General features: G+C 42.9%; 1 protein-coding gene across 1 annotated transcript in view; it reads right to left on the bottom strand.

The window, feature by feature from the left end:
* Window positions 1-9641: 9641 nt before the first annotated feature.
* Window positions 9642-16946, bottom strand: part of ATP8B1 (ATPase phospholipid transporting 8B1) — a 128138-nt gene continuing 120833 nt past the window's right edge. The window contains exons 27-28 of the mRNA XM_006116564.4: window positions 15881-16011; window positions 9642-13306 (exon numbers count right to left, since the gene is read on the bottom strand). Coding sequence (XP_006116626.1) covers window positions 13079-13306; window positions 15881-16011 — 359 coding nt within the window. The 3' untranslated portion in view covers window positions 9642-13078. The remainder of the gene's footprint in view (window positions 13307-15880; window positions 16012-16946) is intronic.

The following is a 16946-nucleotide window of genomic DNA, read 5'->3' as shown; positions in this document are numbered from 1 at the left end:
TTGAGGAATTAGGATACAACAGAGGATGCATTAGACACAACTGACAACAAACTAACTTTCGCCGTCTCCGTCTCAAGGAATACTTCCAACACGACACTGAACAGTGCACTGACACACAGATACCTTCCCACCAACAGCACAAGAAGAAGAACTCCACATGGACTCCTCCTGAGGGCCGAAATGGCAGTCTGGACCTCTACATAGAATGCTTCCGCCGACGTGCACAGGCAGAAATTGTGGAAAAACAGCATCGCTTGCCTGGTAACCTCAGTCGTGCAGAACGCAATGCCATCCACAGCCTCCGGAACAACTCTGACATTATAATCAAAGAGGCTGACAAAGGAGGTGCTGTTGTCATCATGAACAGGCCTGACTACCTAAAGGAGGCTGCCAGACAACTCTCCAATACCAAATTCTACAGGCCACTTTCCTCAGATCCCACTAAGGAATATACTAAGAAACTGCACCATCTGCTCAGGACACTCCCCAAACAAACACAGGAACAAATCGACACACCTTTAGAGCCCCGACCAGGGTTGTTCTATCTATTACCCAAGATCCACAAACCTGGAAATCCCGGACGCCCCATCATCTCGGGCATTGGCACTCTTACTGAAGGACTGTCTGGCTATGTGGACTCTCTGCTCAGACCCTATGCCACCAGCACTCCCAGTTACCTTCGTGACACTACGGATTTCCTGAGAAAACTACAATGCATAGGTGATCTTCCAGAAAACACCATCCTAGCCACCATGGATGTAGAGGCTCTCTACACAAACATCCCACATGCAGATGGAGTACAAGCTGTCAGGAACAGTATTCCTGATGATGCCACAGCACAACTGGTGGCTGAACTCTGTGAATTTATCCTCACACACAACTATTTCAGATTTGGTGACAACATATACCTCCAGACCAGTGGCACTGCTATGGGCACCCGCATGGCCCCACAATACGCCAACATTTTTATGGCTGACCTGGAACAACGCTTCCTCAGCTCTCGTCCACTTACACCCCTTCTCTACCTACGCTACATCGATGACATCTTCATCATCTGGACCCATGGGAAGGAGACTCTGGAAGAATTTCACCATGATTTCAACAGCTTCCACCCCACCATCAACCTCAGTATGGACCAATCTACACGGGAGGTCCATTTCCTGGACACCACGATACAAATAAGTGACGGTCATATCAATACCACCCTATACAGAAAACCTACCGACCGCTATACTTACCTGCATGCCTCCAGTTTCCATCCCGGACACACCACACGATCCATTGTTTACAGCCAAGCACTGAGGTACAACCGCATATGCTCCAGCCCCTCAGACAGAGACCTACACCTACAAGACCTTCAACAAGCATTCTGTAAACTGCGATACCCACACGAGGAAGTGAGGAGACAGATCGACAGAGCCAGACGTGTACCCAGAAGCCTCCTGCTACGGGACAAACCCAAGAAAGAAACCAACAGAACACCACTGGCCATCACCTATAGTCCCCAGCTAAAACCTCTCCAACGCATCATTAGTGATCTTCAGCCCATCCTGGACAATGATCCCTCGCTCTCACAGGCCTTGGGAGGTAGGCCGGTCCTTGCCCACAGACAACCCGCCAACCTGAAGCATATTCTCACCAGCAACTACACACCGCACCATAATAACTCGAACTCAGGAACCAATCCTTGCAACAAACCTCGGTGCCAACTCTGCCCACATATATACACCAGCAACACCATCACAGGACCTAACCAGATCAGCCATACTGTCACTGGTACATTCTCCTGCACATCCACCAACGTAATATATGCCATCATGTGCCAACAATGCCCCACTGCTATATACATCGGCCAAACAGGACAGTCCCTACGTAAAAGAATCAATGGACACAAATCTGATATTAGGAATGGCAACATACAAAAACCTGTAGGGGAACACTTCAATCTTCCTGGACACACAATTGCAGATCTAAAAGTAGCCATCCTGCAGCAAAAAAACTTCAGGACCAGACTTCAAAGAGAAACTGCTGAGCTACAGTTCATCTTTAAGTTTGACACAATCAACTCTGGATTAAACAAAGACTGTGAATGGCTTGCTAACTACAAAAGCAGCTTCTATTCTCTTGGAATTCACACCTCCAGATCAGCTGCTAGAAGTGGGCCTCATCCTCCTTGATTGGATCCACCTGGTCATCTCCAGCCTGATCCTGGCCTGCATATTTATTCCTGCCTCTGGAAATTTCCACTACATGCATCTGACGAAGTGGGTCTTTGCCCACGAAAGCTTATGCTCCTACACTTCAGTTAGTCTATAAGGTGCCACAGGACTCCTCGTCGCTTTAACAAACTAACCAGTTGAAGATGAGACGCAGAAAGGTGATAACATTTTTCACTCCAGGTACATTGTAGATGCTGTTTATACAGGCAATGGCTTGGGCCCCCTAGTTCTCAGATGCAACAACCTGTCCCTCGTTAATAGCACCATGACAGTGTTTATTAGTTCTTCAGGCTTTGTGATGGGACAGTCTTTTATCTCCAGTCTATGAGGAGCTAGACTTTTATGGTATGTCTACACTTGCACCCTCTTTTGAGAGAGGGATGCAAATGAAGACATTTAAAATTGCAAATGAAGCTGGGATTTAAATATCCCACACTTCATTTGCATATTTGAAGTCAATACACTTCATTGTATGAGGAATAAGGGTTACCAGTTATTTCGAGAGAAGGGTTTTCTCTCGAAATAACGATGTCTTAACAGCGTCTGTTATTTTGAAATAGCGCTTGACGCAAATATGCAAATGAAGCATGGGATATTTAAATCCCGGCTTCATTTGTATCCCTCTCTCGAAAGAGGGTGCAAGTATAGACATACCTTTATGTATTAGGGTTGTAAAAGGTTAAACAGTTACCTGGTAAGCAGTAGACTTATCATACTGCTTACTCGGTAACTAGTTAGCCAGTGCAGCTGGAGTAGCCCCACGCCTGCAACTGCAGCAGACCCAGCTGAAACAACCCTCCAAGCACGGCCACAGCAAACTTGGCCGTTTGAACCCCTGCCCATGGGTATACCTTTTAGTTTCTCCAGCAGAACTGAGGTCCTGCAGTGCTGGTGTCTGTGTCCAAAAATATAAAGGAACACACTACCTTCACACTGGCTGCTGATTAACTGTCAACCCACGCAGAAGACTTTCCATAAGACTTCCTCTAGATGTTTGCTGAATGTAGTTCTAGATTGGTTATAGATTAATCACTTATTTATAGTTCTAGTTTGGATGAGCCAGGATCACTTGCCAGGAAGAGTTGGTCACCAGGAAAGCAACCCACAGCTCATCTGTCTGTGCTTCCAGCCACTATGAACCAGGGGTGGCAAACTCCCTGACTGTGGGCTGTAACACAAAGAGGTGACATAATTCAGTCTCACTCAAGGGTAGCATTAAGGGCAGCCAAAAGATACTTAGCACAAGCAAGACATAATTGAGGAAGCTTTGTCTTTACACGTATGTGCATTGTGAGTAAGCTAATCAAAGTTATTTCTCTAGCAAAGAAAATTCTAAGGTGCCATTTGTACAAGAGGGCTTATGAAATGAAATAAAATTGAAACGTAACCATTCATTGTGTGAGTATCCACTTGTTCTGTGCTCATTCTTCAGGAATAAGAATGTGAAAAGAATGATTTCCAGAACTGCATAATTTCTAGATGGAAGTCATTACTGGGAACTCAAGCTGTAATTTCATATAATACAAAAGAATTTGGGAGTGTAAGGCAGTGGTTTTCAAACTGTGGGTTGGAACCCCAAACTGAGTTGCAATCCTGTTTTAATGGGGTCAACAAGCCTGTCATTACATTGGTGGGGCCCAGGTTCAAAGCCAAAACCCTAACCCTAAGGCAGGGCTACTCAACTTTGGAAGTTCCGGCGGGCACAATGATACTCACAGCACATGCCGAGGGCCACAGCTTAAGTGTGGTTGCTTATACATGCAAATATATATGCAAATACTTCTTTCACACTGAAGCAAAATGCAGGACTATGTAGCACTTTAAAGACTAACAAGATGGTTTATTAGATGATGAGCTTTCGTGGGCCAGACTCACTTCCTAAATCAAATAGTGGAAGAAAATAGTCACAACCATATATACCAAAGGATACAATTAAAAAAAATGAACACACATGAAAAGGACAAATCACATTTCAGAACAGAAGAGGGATGCAGGGGGGGCGGGGAGGAAGGAAGGTAAGTGTCTGTGAGCTAATGGTATTAGAGGTGATAACTGGGGAAGCTATCTTGGTAATGGGTAAGGTAGTTGGGGTCTTTGTTCAATCCCCCCTGGAGAGTGTCAAATTTTAACATGAATGACAGTTCAGAGGATTCCCTTTCAAGTGCAGATGTAAAAGGTCTTTGTAGCAGAATGCAGGTGGTTAAGTCATTGAGACAGTGTCCTTTCTGGTTGAAATGGCAAGAAATAGTTTTTTCTTTGTGATCTTGTCTGATATCGGTTTTGTTGGCATTAATCCTTTGGCGAAGTGTCTGAGACGTTTTTCCAATGTACATAGCAGACGGACACTTTCAGCACATGATAGCATAAATTATATTTCTGGATGCGCAGGAATATGTGTTCTTGATCTTATAACTCACTTGGTTAGGTCCAATAATGGTATCAGTAGAATGAATATGTGGACAAAGCTGGCAACGGGGTTTGTTGCAAGGGAAGGTACCAGGGTTGGTATTAGTGTGGTATGACTGTCTCAATGACTTAACCACCTGCATTCTGCTACAAAGACCTTTTACATCTGCACTTGAAAGGGAATCCTCTGAACTGTCATTCATGTTAAAATTCGACACTCTCCAGAGGGGATTGAACAAAGATCCCAACTACCTTACCCATTACCAAGATAGCTTCCCCAATTATCACCTCTAATACCATTAGCTCACAGACACTTACCTTCCTTCCTCCCTGCCCCCCCTACATCCCCCTTCTGTTCTGAAGTGTGATTTGTCCTTTTCATACGTGTTCATTTGTTTTAATTGTATCCTTTGGTATATATGGTTGTGACTATTTTCTTCCACTATTTGATCTGAGGAAGTGGGTCTGGCCCACGAAAGCTCATCATCTAATAAACCATCTTGTTAGTCTTTAAAGTGCTACATAGTTCTGCATTTTGCTTCAGCTACACCAGACTAACACGGCTACATTTCTATTACTATTCTTTCACACTGACAGGCATGAGTACAAAGATTAAGGCAAGACTATACAACACACAGGCCTCATTTAAGTCAGTTCTGCTGATATTAATAAGATGCAATATTTATCCGATTTCCATCCGTACAACAGCACTTTTAATGAGCAATGACAGTCCAGGAATTTAACTACTAAAATGCTTATCAACAGGAGACCATTATATTGACTACTTTTTTGTTTTGGCTCCCACCCGTGGGCTGCGTGTTGAGCCCCGCATAAACCCAAACTGCACCACGGGCCACAAACAGGCTGCAGGCCACAAGCGGCCCACAGGCTGTGTGTTGAGTAGCCCTGCTGTGCTTCAGCCAGGGGCGGGAGTGGCCTCAGCTCCAATTGGTGGGGCTCATGTCACAAGCCTCCTACCTGGGGCTGAACTGTTGGGTTTGGCTTCTCCCTGCTGCCTCTTTCTAGGGACAGCAGAGTCCCCGAGTCCCCTCCTGGGGTCATATAGTAATTTTTGTTATCAGAAGGGGGATGGTGCAGTTAAGTTTGAAAACCCCTCGTGTCATTTGTTTCATTACTAAGGGTTTAATGGGGCATAACTGCACAGTTGTATTGCCATAGCTATGTTTTATTATTAAACCAAGCAATCTCCTCTTTAAAGCTTAATTTTCTAAAAACATTTAAGAAATATCTTTACAATTGCCAACTGTTCAATTTTTATTCAAATTTTGCCGTGTTAATTTATCCAAACCCTTTTTAACTCCTCTACTTAAAAAAATAGAGACACTTTTAGCTAATTTTTGGAGGAGTTCTAAACTTATTTGTATGAGTTTTCTTTGCTTTTTTTTTTAAGTTTTGCTTGCGAAACTACACTTACTGAATTAAATCCTTCTTAAATGATAGTTGCTTTCTACATTATGTAAATCTGCAACAAGCATTTCCCCCCTGATCTTTCAAGATTTTTTCCCATTTAGTCTGGTTTTTTTTGGAGAGTGGTGGGTGTTGTATTTTTACAAACTTTAGTTCTGTTAACTTCTTACATTTGTCTTTAAAAGGCAGCACATTTTCATTGTAAATTTTTAGCTACCAGAAATAATCCTTGTGAAACTGCTGCCTTGATCTGGACTCTTTTTGTCTTAGGGGAGAAAAAACCCTAGATTCTAGTTTTTGGAATTTTTAATAATATTTCAAATTAATATTGATATGGGAAATTACCAAGTGCTAGCTTAACCAAATATTTTTTTTAAATCCAGTAACCCGATCTTTATGCAGTTGCTGTCCAATAATTTTCCTATTGAACCTGGGTTGACATAGACTTACACTTGTGTGTGGCAAGAAGGATTATGTTAGCTCATTTTAAGACAGATTCTCTTTGGTTTAAAACCATCTGCAAGCACTTCTGTTGGTCAGAGGCCTTCTTTTTAGAAACTTCTCCTTACTTATTAATCATTCACCATTTTGCAACATGTTGTTCCACTAAAACTTGACAATTCAAAATTTAAAATGACCATTACTACAATTATATCGATAGGTACCCAAGCTTTGAATGACAATCTTCACCATGGATGCAATTCCATTTGGTATACTTATTTCCACCAGCAGGGGCTAGCTAATGTCTGAATTTCCTGTTTCCAGCTGTTAGGATCCAGGCTTACTGGAAGAATAGAATGCCCAAACTTGCTGCTTTTAAAGCATCCTCCCATAATCTGAACTCAGCCTGTAATTTGTATTATAAAAATGGGCATGGAATATTTTTATCACTACAGTGAATGCTGATGTGTAAAACAAAATATTGGCCTATCATATCAGAATAACAATCTTTGGATCTATACTGAAAGAGGATATTTTCAGTAATATTTCACAATATTTTACCATTCCCAGCATAAGCAGTTTTTACTTCATAAACAAAAATTATTTCTTAATAAAGACACTTGATTTATGGCTTGTTACAACAATTAGTAACCTACAAATCCTCCCTCACCATTTTTATCCAGGGTATTAATTGGCCACTTAACCTTGAATTGTTCTTTAGAATACATGCTAACTTCTTATATTGAACTGTCTGTTCAATAGTGACACTCAGAGCACCTTTCCCACACCTGAGTATTGGGTTGCTTGGCAGTTTGTTTCTCTCATGCAGAGGGCTGAGAGCTTCCAAGGGGAAGGCAGAAAGGGTCGGGCTGGGACAGCCAGTCCTCATTGCTGTCTGGACCATGGCACTGACTCTCTAAGAGCTAGAGGAGCATCACTCTGGCAATGATTCAGAGTCCTGGGGCTCTGGCCACCACCATCACCATAGTAGCAGTGGTGGTGGCTGGGAGCCCTGGGCCCCATCTGCCTTTGACTGCCCCTCCCCCAATCCCTGTTGGTGGGTCTGCTCTCACCAACAGAAGTTGCTCCAAAAAAAGCTTCTCTCTCGCCCATTTTGCCTCTTATAGAGCCTGTGGTCATGTTTGTTAATTTTCTGGCCCATATCAGGCTTGTTCCATTCAGGATCCTGCTCAGGTTTCAGACAAGCTAGCTTCAGTGGTGGTGGTGTCAGAGGACTCCACTCTCCTAGAATTATTGTGCCTTTTCTTTCCTTTTTTGCATGGCTTGGGAGGATAGAAGCTCTGCTGTGGCATTGTTGGGGCCTTCTTCAGTTTACCCTCCTTAGGGATTGAAGCCCTTTTGAGAGGTTGGTCTCAAAATCCTTCCCCACCAACAGGCAAGAGGGTAGAACTCATCAGAGCCCTCATGGTTGGCTTGGGCTTCTTTCTCCAGCGCTTCAGACTGATTTTAAAATTTCAGGAGGGGTGGGGGAAGAAATCAAAGTCCTGCAACTTTCCCCCCTCTACATATGTTCTTTCTTACTGAATATTTCTGTATTTAGAAGGCTCAGCTGAGTCAGTTTTGTCTGCATTATTATTTAGAAAGGGATTTATTTTGCCTCCCTCCCAAGATCACCCTAATGAATATTTCTTTGTATGTTTTTTGCTTTTGTCTCAGCATAGATACCCAGGTTTAGGTTTACAGGTAATAAATTGACGGAACAAGTTCCTTCTGAATTTAACACTTTAACAGACATTTCTGTCCAAGATTAAAGTCTGTCTCCTCTTTGCATGTTGCACTCAAGCATGCCCATGAATTTAGAGAACTGCAGAACAAGGAATTAATCTTGATGAAATTCCTTGAGACAGATGTGCCATGAAACCGATGCTACAGTGAACCCTCGTTTATCGCGGTAGATAGGTTCCAAACCCGACCGCGATAGATGAAAATCCGCGAAGTAGGATCCTCAAAGCCTCGGGGGAAGCCGGCGGGGGGGCATCCCAGGCGCGCCTGGGCTGCTCCCCCGCCGGAGCCCCTCCGCGGCTTTCAAAGCCGCGGAGGGGCTCCGGCGGGGGAGCAGCCCAGGCGCGCCTGGGATGCCCCCCCGCCGGCTTCCCCCGAGGCTTTGAAAGCCGCGGAGGGGCTCCGGCGGGGGAGCAGCCCAGGCGCGCCTGGGATGCCCCCCCGCCGGCTTCCCCCGAGGCTTTGAAAGCCGCGGAGGGGCTCTGGCGGGGGAGCAGCCCAGGCGCGCCTGGGATGCCCCCCCGCCGGCTTCCCCCGAGGCTTTGAAAGCCGCGGAGGGGCTCCGGCGGGGGCGCAGCCCAGGCGCGCCTGGGATGCCCCCCCGCCGGCTTCCCCCGAGGCTTTGAAAGCCGCGGAGGGGCTCCGGCGGGGGCGCAGCCCAGGCGCGCCTAGGATGCCCCCCCGCCGGCTTCCCCCGAGGCTTTGAAAGCCGCGGAGGGGCTCCGGCGGGGGCGCAGCCCAGGCGCGCCTGGGATGCCCCCCCGCCGGCTTCCCCCGAGGCTTTGAAAGCCGCGGAGGGGCTCCGGCGGGGGAGCAGCCCAGGCGCGCCTGGGATGCCCCCCCGCCGGCTTCCCCCGAGGCTTTTTAAAGTTTTGGTAAGGATCAATTTTATGTTCACAGTACAGTGAACCCTCGCTACTTCGCGGTTCGACCATCGCGGATTCACGTATATACATAATGTAATGAAAAAAGTCCGCGAAGTCGTGAATCCGCGATGGTCGAACCGCGAAGTAGCGAGGGTTCACTGTACTTTCTTTGTTAAACATTCTCCTGACATGAGAGACCATTCCAATGTAACCATTTGTCTATTGAACAATCATTTATGAGTTTACACTAGTCTTCTCATCCCTGAAAGATAGTACTTGACGTTGTCAACTTTGTCTTTAGAAGACCTTCAACTCCACAGATCAGATTCCTTTTACAGTTATTTCTGATTACTCTCATTAGTTTGTAAGCTGCTCCAAAACAGGGAATGTCCTTAAGTGCACGGGAAGTGCTGTACACATAGTAGATAGTACTGCAAATTAATAATATACCATAAGTGGCAAATACTCATTGGTAGTCGAGTTTGACTCTTGTAGTTCATAAGGATAGTTTGCTGCGGGCTTGAGAAGACAAGAAAAGGCAAGAAAATCTTAGTGTTTATTGGCACTTTTCCCTCTGACAAGGATAGTATGGCTGGCATAGCATAATAAGTCACACAAATGAATTACAGTAATAATGAATCACCAAGTGAAATAGCTGACATGACAAATACAAGTAAATGACAGCTGAAAAATTTATAAGAGAAACTGCTTGTGAAGAATATACACACACATTTTACCTGTAAATCTAGCCTATGAATTCTGCTAGACAGATTCAGACCAGTTTGTAAAATGTGTGCCAAAATAAACCACTCAGCACAGCTCTGGGGTAGCTGTGTTGTCTTTTTACTTCTTGAACAAAAATTATAAAAATTATATGGGGAAAGCAAGTTCTACCAGAAGTGAGAGTAACTCTGCTCTAGAATAAGTTTTAACTCATGCCAGTTTTTTACTCATGTCATTACAGGTTGAACCTCTCTAATCTGGCACTCTCTGGTCTGTCAACATCAGTGGTTTCAGGCACTGCCTCCCACAGCTCTGATTGGTCATGGTTCCCAGCCAATGGGAGCTGGCACCTGGGGCAGAGACAGTGAGTGAAGTCTCCCCGTCCTGGGTTGTTCTAGTACTTAGGGCCTGGCAGAGACCTGGAAGCCAATTCTGAGAACAGCATTGAGCCAGGAAAGGAAGGAAGCTTGCCACACTGCTGGCTGGACTTTTAATGGCCCAGTTGCCACTGGTGACCGCAGCCACCAGGGCAGGGCCATCCTGAGGAGAGTGCTGGACCTGGGGCAACCCCCTCCCAAAGCCCAAGTGCAGGGCCTGGGGGAATCCCCAACCCTCTGCCCCATACCTTCCACAAGTGCCATCCTCAAGTGTGGCATGGGGGAGTATGCAAGGCCTGGTGCAGTGGCAGCAGAGGTCAGACCCCCTCACCGAAGTGGTGCCATGGAGAAGCGGAGGGCAGTGGGCTGGGAGAGAGTGGCAGGGCAGCGTAGAGCAAGCTGCCAGGCCACTCTGGCTCCTGCCGGTGTGGTGCGTGCAGAAGGCAACCTCTGCTGCTGCCCCATGCCAAGCTCCCAGCCCCAAGTAATTCCATGGCTTCTGGGCTTGGGGCAGCAGCCCCCTACTGTCCTATGTACAGCCCAGCTCTGCACCAGGGCCCTTTTTTAACCAGGCATTACATCAGAATGGCCATGCTGGATCACACTAAAGGTCCATCCAGTCCAGTATCCTGTCTTCTGACAGTGGCCAATTCTAGATGCCCCAGATGGACATTCCTGTGCCACTCCTGACCTCAGCCCTGTGGAGGGGGGCCTGGAACTCAGGGCTGAAGCCCTGCACTGCTGCCTGCTTCAGCCACACTAGGAGTGCCAAGGCTCAAGGCATTGTGTTTCAGCAACTGGGCCCCACAGATCCCTTCCTGAGAGTTGCTGGCTTAAAGAAATATTCAGAAAACGACTGAAATGTACTGCACTTTGCAAAAATATAAACTCTAAAATGCTCTCTTCTTCAATTTAGTGCTACCAATTAGCCAGCCCAACACAAGACTTTTTTTTTTTTTTTTTGATCAGTGCTATCTTCTCTTAAGGGGATTCTTACTGTAGGTGGCTAAAAATTCGACTTTCAATCTTTGATTGGACAAGAAATATCTCATATGTTTTCTCCCAACAGAGAACAAATATTTGATTTGTGTATCATTACATAATACTTCAGACCGATTTACAAGTAGCATCAACCTTATTTATGTAGCATTATTTAATAATCATTTAAATAAAACATTAAAATAGTAAAAAAACTACTTAGTTTTCCACATTGATCAAAAGATTAAAATTTAAGATTTTTATGAAAGCATTTATTATCTAAACAAAATATTTTACATATTAAGCTTCACATACATGTAAATTGAATATATTCATATGAATTTGCATATTACAATTAATATTGCACCCAATTTAGAAGATTGGCTGACAAGTGTCATTCTCACATCTCTCAATGAGAGAAACTGAAATTATACATTTCTTTTTATTTAAAATTAACTATACCTCACCCATCCATTTACTTATTAAAAGAAAAGCTGTAAACTTCTTGCAGTTGCTCCATTAAAATTATGAAATGTACACTTCTTTGTCTACCTTTAAAAGATTAGCTGTACACATTATGTTTATGCCCTATTTTAAAAAATTGAAATAGTTATCAATGCCAGTGTAAGTATTATATAAAAAAGTGAAATATTTATACATGCTAAGTTGAAGAAAGTAGGTAGGAGAGGGTGTGTGTGAATGTGTATGTGTTATGTTAAAAAACATGGAGAGACTTCCCCTACCCTATTAGAGGACGTTATTGAACAATTACCAAATGAAGTATGTTCAACTTAAAAGTGGACTGTTCTTCCCTATCTAGTCTTACAAATGGGTGCATTATGAAATAACTGAAATGTTCAAATCTGTCAATTCAAAAGACAGTTTTCTAATAACCAAATAACTTCATAAAATACTGTACAAGGAGGCAGACATAAATTTCTCAGGGAAAGTGTTTCAAAAATCCAAGGTCTTCCTGAGACACAGAGAAGTTACTCAAAGAATAAGTCAACCCAGTGACAGAACTGTAAGAGTTAAAAAAAAAAAAAAGTGCAATAAACCATTAACCATTTAGTAAACAGGAATGGACTGTAACCACACCCATAACTATAATTGTATTTTTATTAAAATGTATTTGTCTGTTCCAAGTATGTGAGTGACTACAACAATCCAAGGTCTTCCTGAGACACAGAGAAGTTACTCAAAGAATAAGTCAACCCAGTGACAGAACTGTAAGAGTAAAAAGTGCAATAAACCATTAACCATTTAGTAAACAGGAATGGACTGTAACCACACCCATAACTATGATTGTATTTTTATTAAAATGTATTCGTCTGTTCCAAGTATGTGAGTGACTACAACATACCACCAAGGAACCTAATTTAATTGTATGAAAGGTCAGATTCTATGGCTTCCTCAAAGGAAGAAAAATATTAGTTATTTAATTCACTTTTACCATTGTATAAATAAAATTGTTTACAAAGTGGCACACACAGTTTGGTTGTTTTTCAGCTGTTCATCTTTAAATTAAGGTATGAAATGTTTGCTGCAATTTTATTTCATTATTCTAATTTTTAAAAAGGGAGAAAAATTGCAGTTCCAACCATTTAAAAAATTAAAACTCTGGGGGTTTAGACCCTAAAATTGTGTATATCCTTCAGTTTCACATTCATAAGGATTTGCACAAGAATAAGGATTTATTTTTTTAAAAAGCCCACACTTCCTGGTTTTTCTATTTTTCAATAGTCTCAACCCGAGCAGTTTTGTAAGAAAATTTTGAAATCTTCATAGCTTTGTCTGTTTTTAAAAAAAATCCTGAGTCTTCCATAAAAATAAACATTCTTTGTGCAATCATTTTGCTAAAAAGCCTGTCTTCTAGAACTTAAATCTTAGACGATCATCAGCTGGCTTCACCAACTTGTCGAGTTTCAGCCACGTGGTGGCCTACCACTGCATCTAAAGGTGCTCGTTTTTTACGTATGCTACGTCCAGAAGCAATAAGATCAGCATATCCCCTTTGATGGGAGAAAGCATAAGCAGAACGACGGCTTGATATCCCTCGACGGAAAGCACTCTGCCTTCGCTTCCACTGTTCTTCAGCTTTATATTTCTTACGGTTCTTTTGAATCTTTATGAAAAGGAAAGGACGTAATGGGTTAATTTAGAGGGAAAACAAGTGCTCATTTGTAATTTCTAGGGAACAATTTTTAAAGCATTAAAAAAAACTCTCATATAAGACTTGTTCTTGTTAAAATTTACCTGACTGAATTAAAACCAGAAGCATATGTTATTATTTTGCATTTTCATTAACTTACTCAATCTAGCTTTGAATACCTTATGTTGTATAGTAAACAAAATGAAAACATTTGACATTTGTATACAATTTATTTTTTTGTTTACAGATAGCAATAGCTTTAAAATAAAATTTAAAAGACAATAGGATTTTAATAATCACAACTGTTCTCACACAAGGAACTTTCATGCCAGTTCTAGGTACTGTATAAACAAACACACAAACCAAAAAAGAAACCACTGCTGCCTCTTGCCATAAATACAAATTAAACTATAACATAGTCAGAAACTAAAAATGGCAGTGTTTTTATTCTGGGAGAGTTTACATTAGCCACTGCTATGCTAATTGTGTATTCAAATTGAAAACTGTAGTACATGGAGGACAAACCTATGGAAGTTTTTTATAAGTCATGGACATACATGCGTCTTACCATGGTAGAATGCTAGGCAACGGGTTTTCAGATAAGGATTATTTAGAAAGTTTTGGATCTACAAATGGTTTCAGCACTAAAATACTTAAGGTCATGATTAAATAAGTGTATATAAAATTCTGCAGGCAACCCAATATTAACAATGAAGATTCTTAACCTCTTCCTCTTTCACAAAACACATGTGCAACCCATCACTCCCATCCACCCCAATTACTGGAAGAACCTCTGGGGCCCTGGAAGGGATGGGGCATCAGGAGGAAGGAGCAAGGCTTGCATCTAGCCTCCCTCATCCAGCCCTTCAGGGGCTCTGGAGGCGATTTAAAGGGCCTGAGGCTCTGGCTACTGCCATTGCCACTGTAATGCTTATGGGAGGAGCCTGGGGCCCTTTTAAATAGCCAGACTCTGGAGCAGTTGTCCTGTTTGCATTTTCTGTGTGATGGCGTGTCGGGGAGCCCCTGACCCTGCACCCTCATCTGCAGCCATATGTGACTCTCAGCCAGCCAGTAGAGCAGAAGGTTTTATTGGTTCCCAGGGACACAGTGTAGCATAGGGTCAAGTATCAGAGGGGTAGCCGTGTCAGTCTGAATCTGCAAAAGCGACAAGGAGTCCTGTGGCACCTTATAGACTAACTGAAGTGTAGGAGCATAAGCTTTCGTGGGCAAAGACCCACTTCGTCAGTGTAGCATAGGAGCGATGTTAGCCCAGACACCGAGAGCAGACCTCCTTATTCCTCTTGGGGAGAAGGGGCTCGCAGGCCCTGAATCCCCCTTTCCTGTTCTCCATCTCCCCTCCTCATCCTACCCAGCTGAGACTAACCCACACTCCCAGCAACTGGTCACTCAGCCCCGCCTCTTGCTTTGTTCAGATTCCTCCACTTAGCCCAGGTGTCAGGTCGGCTGGGCCATTGCCTAATTGCCCCCCCCCCAGCGACCCATCCCCCGCTGGGCACTGCACACAAAGAGTCACTGCAGACCAGCACAGGCAGTAGGGATCACACACAGCACAACACAGCAACCAGTGAATGCAAAACCAGAGCGGATCCAGGTCCACAAGAGTGGACAGCTCCCCCACTACGTCACACAGGGCTTTATCTCCTTTAGTGCAGGCCTGTTGTCTGATCTTCCATCTTCCCTACTGACTCACCCCACTGGAAGCCTGTGGATCTCTTTTTCTTTCTTTTTACTCTTTCACTAGTGACAAGGATTCAGTCACTTCTGACTCTGTGTAGTGGGAGGTCAGACACAAAGAGTCATTCTTTAAACAACAACTAGAGGACTTCCTGAGCAAGGGACGTCTCTCAGTTATTAAGGCCCCTTCTGCTGTCTGGTATATGTGGAGGATCAGGAATGCTCTAACCATCAGTCATTCCCCATCAGCGAGAGACAGAGAAAGGCAGCATACAGATTGGGAAGAAAGAAGATCTTCACTCTTCTATCCCACAGAACACACTGAAGAGGAAGGAGAGAAGAAGAAGAGAAAGAAGGGGAAAAGGAGAAATGTCAGTAGGTGAGCTAGATATGGTAGAAGGAGACAGGGGTATTGGAACCATTTTCATAGTAAGGATGCCGAGAGCCATTAAACCAAACTTAAACCCTGGATATAATGGAAACCACTTAAAACCGTACTCCTAGTTCTAGCACCAACATGCGGGGCAGCTCTTATGGGGAAGACAGCAGAGTGCGGCAGAAACAGACTGGGAGATGACTCAGTAGGAGAGTGTTGAAAAGACCACCTCAAGGCACTGACACTCCCTGTTCCAATGACAGCCAGTCTCTAGCAAGATTACAAAACTGCATGTTGGGTCAGGCTTCCCCTAAGTCGCCATTTTAGACTGCATCCAGGCTCCAGTGGAAGTCAGGTGCACAGTCTTAATGAAATTCTCCTTATAAGCCACTACCAACTATCTTATTTTCTAAACATGAAGAATTCTGACTCCTGTAATTAACTACAGTTCAAATTAACCAAAATTTTCTACTTACTTTATCACTCTCAGAAGGCCAAATTGTCATTGACAAAAATCGTAGTGCAATAACAGGAAGCAAACAAAGTGCAACTGACAGAAGTATTGTCAACCAGAGATATGGCTGTCTGAGAGCATTTGGAGCAGTCCCTGGAAGAAGTAAGGGTGAAAGTTACTTTTCTGTTCTGTTTTCAGTTAAATGTACAAAGCACAACAAATTAATTTCATGTTTCCTGCCTAGAAATGTAAAATTGAAGAATTTTAAGTATATTTGAATATAACTGTATACAAAATCTAAGAGAAGCACTATCAAGAAAAAAAACTGAGTTAGAGAGAACCAGGAAGCATGCCACAAGTTAACATTTTTATTGACATTTTCAAGTGCTGTATTAACTTATGAAACTCTTTAAGGGATAAGTTAGGGTGAGAAGCAAGTATTTGGTAGCATATGTTGTGTTTGGATTACTTTTAATGGGTAAAAACTGATTAAGAGAAACCTCTAAGACCATTGTAATATACACACAATGTAAAATATAAGTGCTAAGTTTTGGGGCCATTGATTAATTGCAATTAACTCATGCAATTAACTCAAAAAATTAATACTAGTTGAAATTCATTAAGTATTTTAAATATATTTCTACATTTTTAGATACATTGATTTCAGTTACAACACAGAATATCAAGTAAACAGTGCTCATTTTACATTATTTTTACTAAAAGTATTTGCACTGTAAAAAGAAACAAAGGATATAGCATTTTTCAATTCACCTTATTCAAGTAGTGTAGTACAATCTTTTTATTGTGAAAATGTAACTTGCAAACGTAGAATCAATTTTTGGTTACATGACTGTGGTCAAACAAAACAATGAAAACTTCAGTGCCTACAAGTCCACTCAGTCCTATTTCTTGTTTATCCAGTCACTCAAACAAGTTTGGTTACAATTTGCAGGAGATGATACTGCCTGCTTCTTGTCGTCAGAATATGAGAGCACGTGTTCAGATGACACTGTTGTAGCTGGTGTTGCAAGATATTTATGTGCCAGAAGCACTGAAAATTCATGTGTCCCTTCATGCTTTAACCATCA

This window comes from Pelodiscus sinensis, chromosome 6 (genome assembly GCF_049634645.1).
Source record: "Pelodiscus sinensis isolate JC-2024 chromosome 6, ASM4963464v1, whole genome shotgun sequence".
NCBI classification, from domain to species: domain Eukaryota; kingdom Metazoa; phylum Chordata; order Testudines; family Trionychidae; genus Pelodiscus; species Pelodiscus sinensis.
This window is presented reverse-complemented; position numbering and strand designations above follow the sequence as displayed.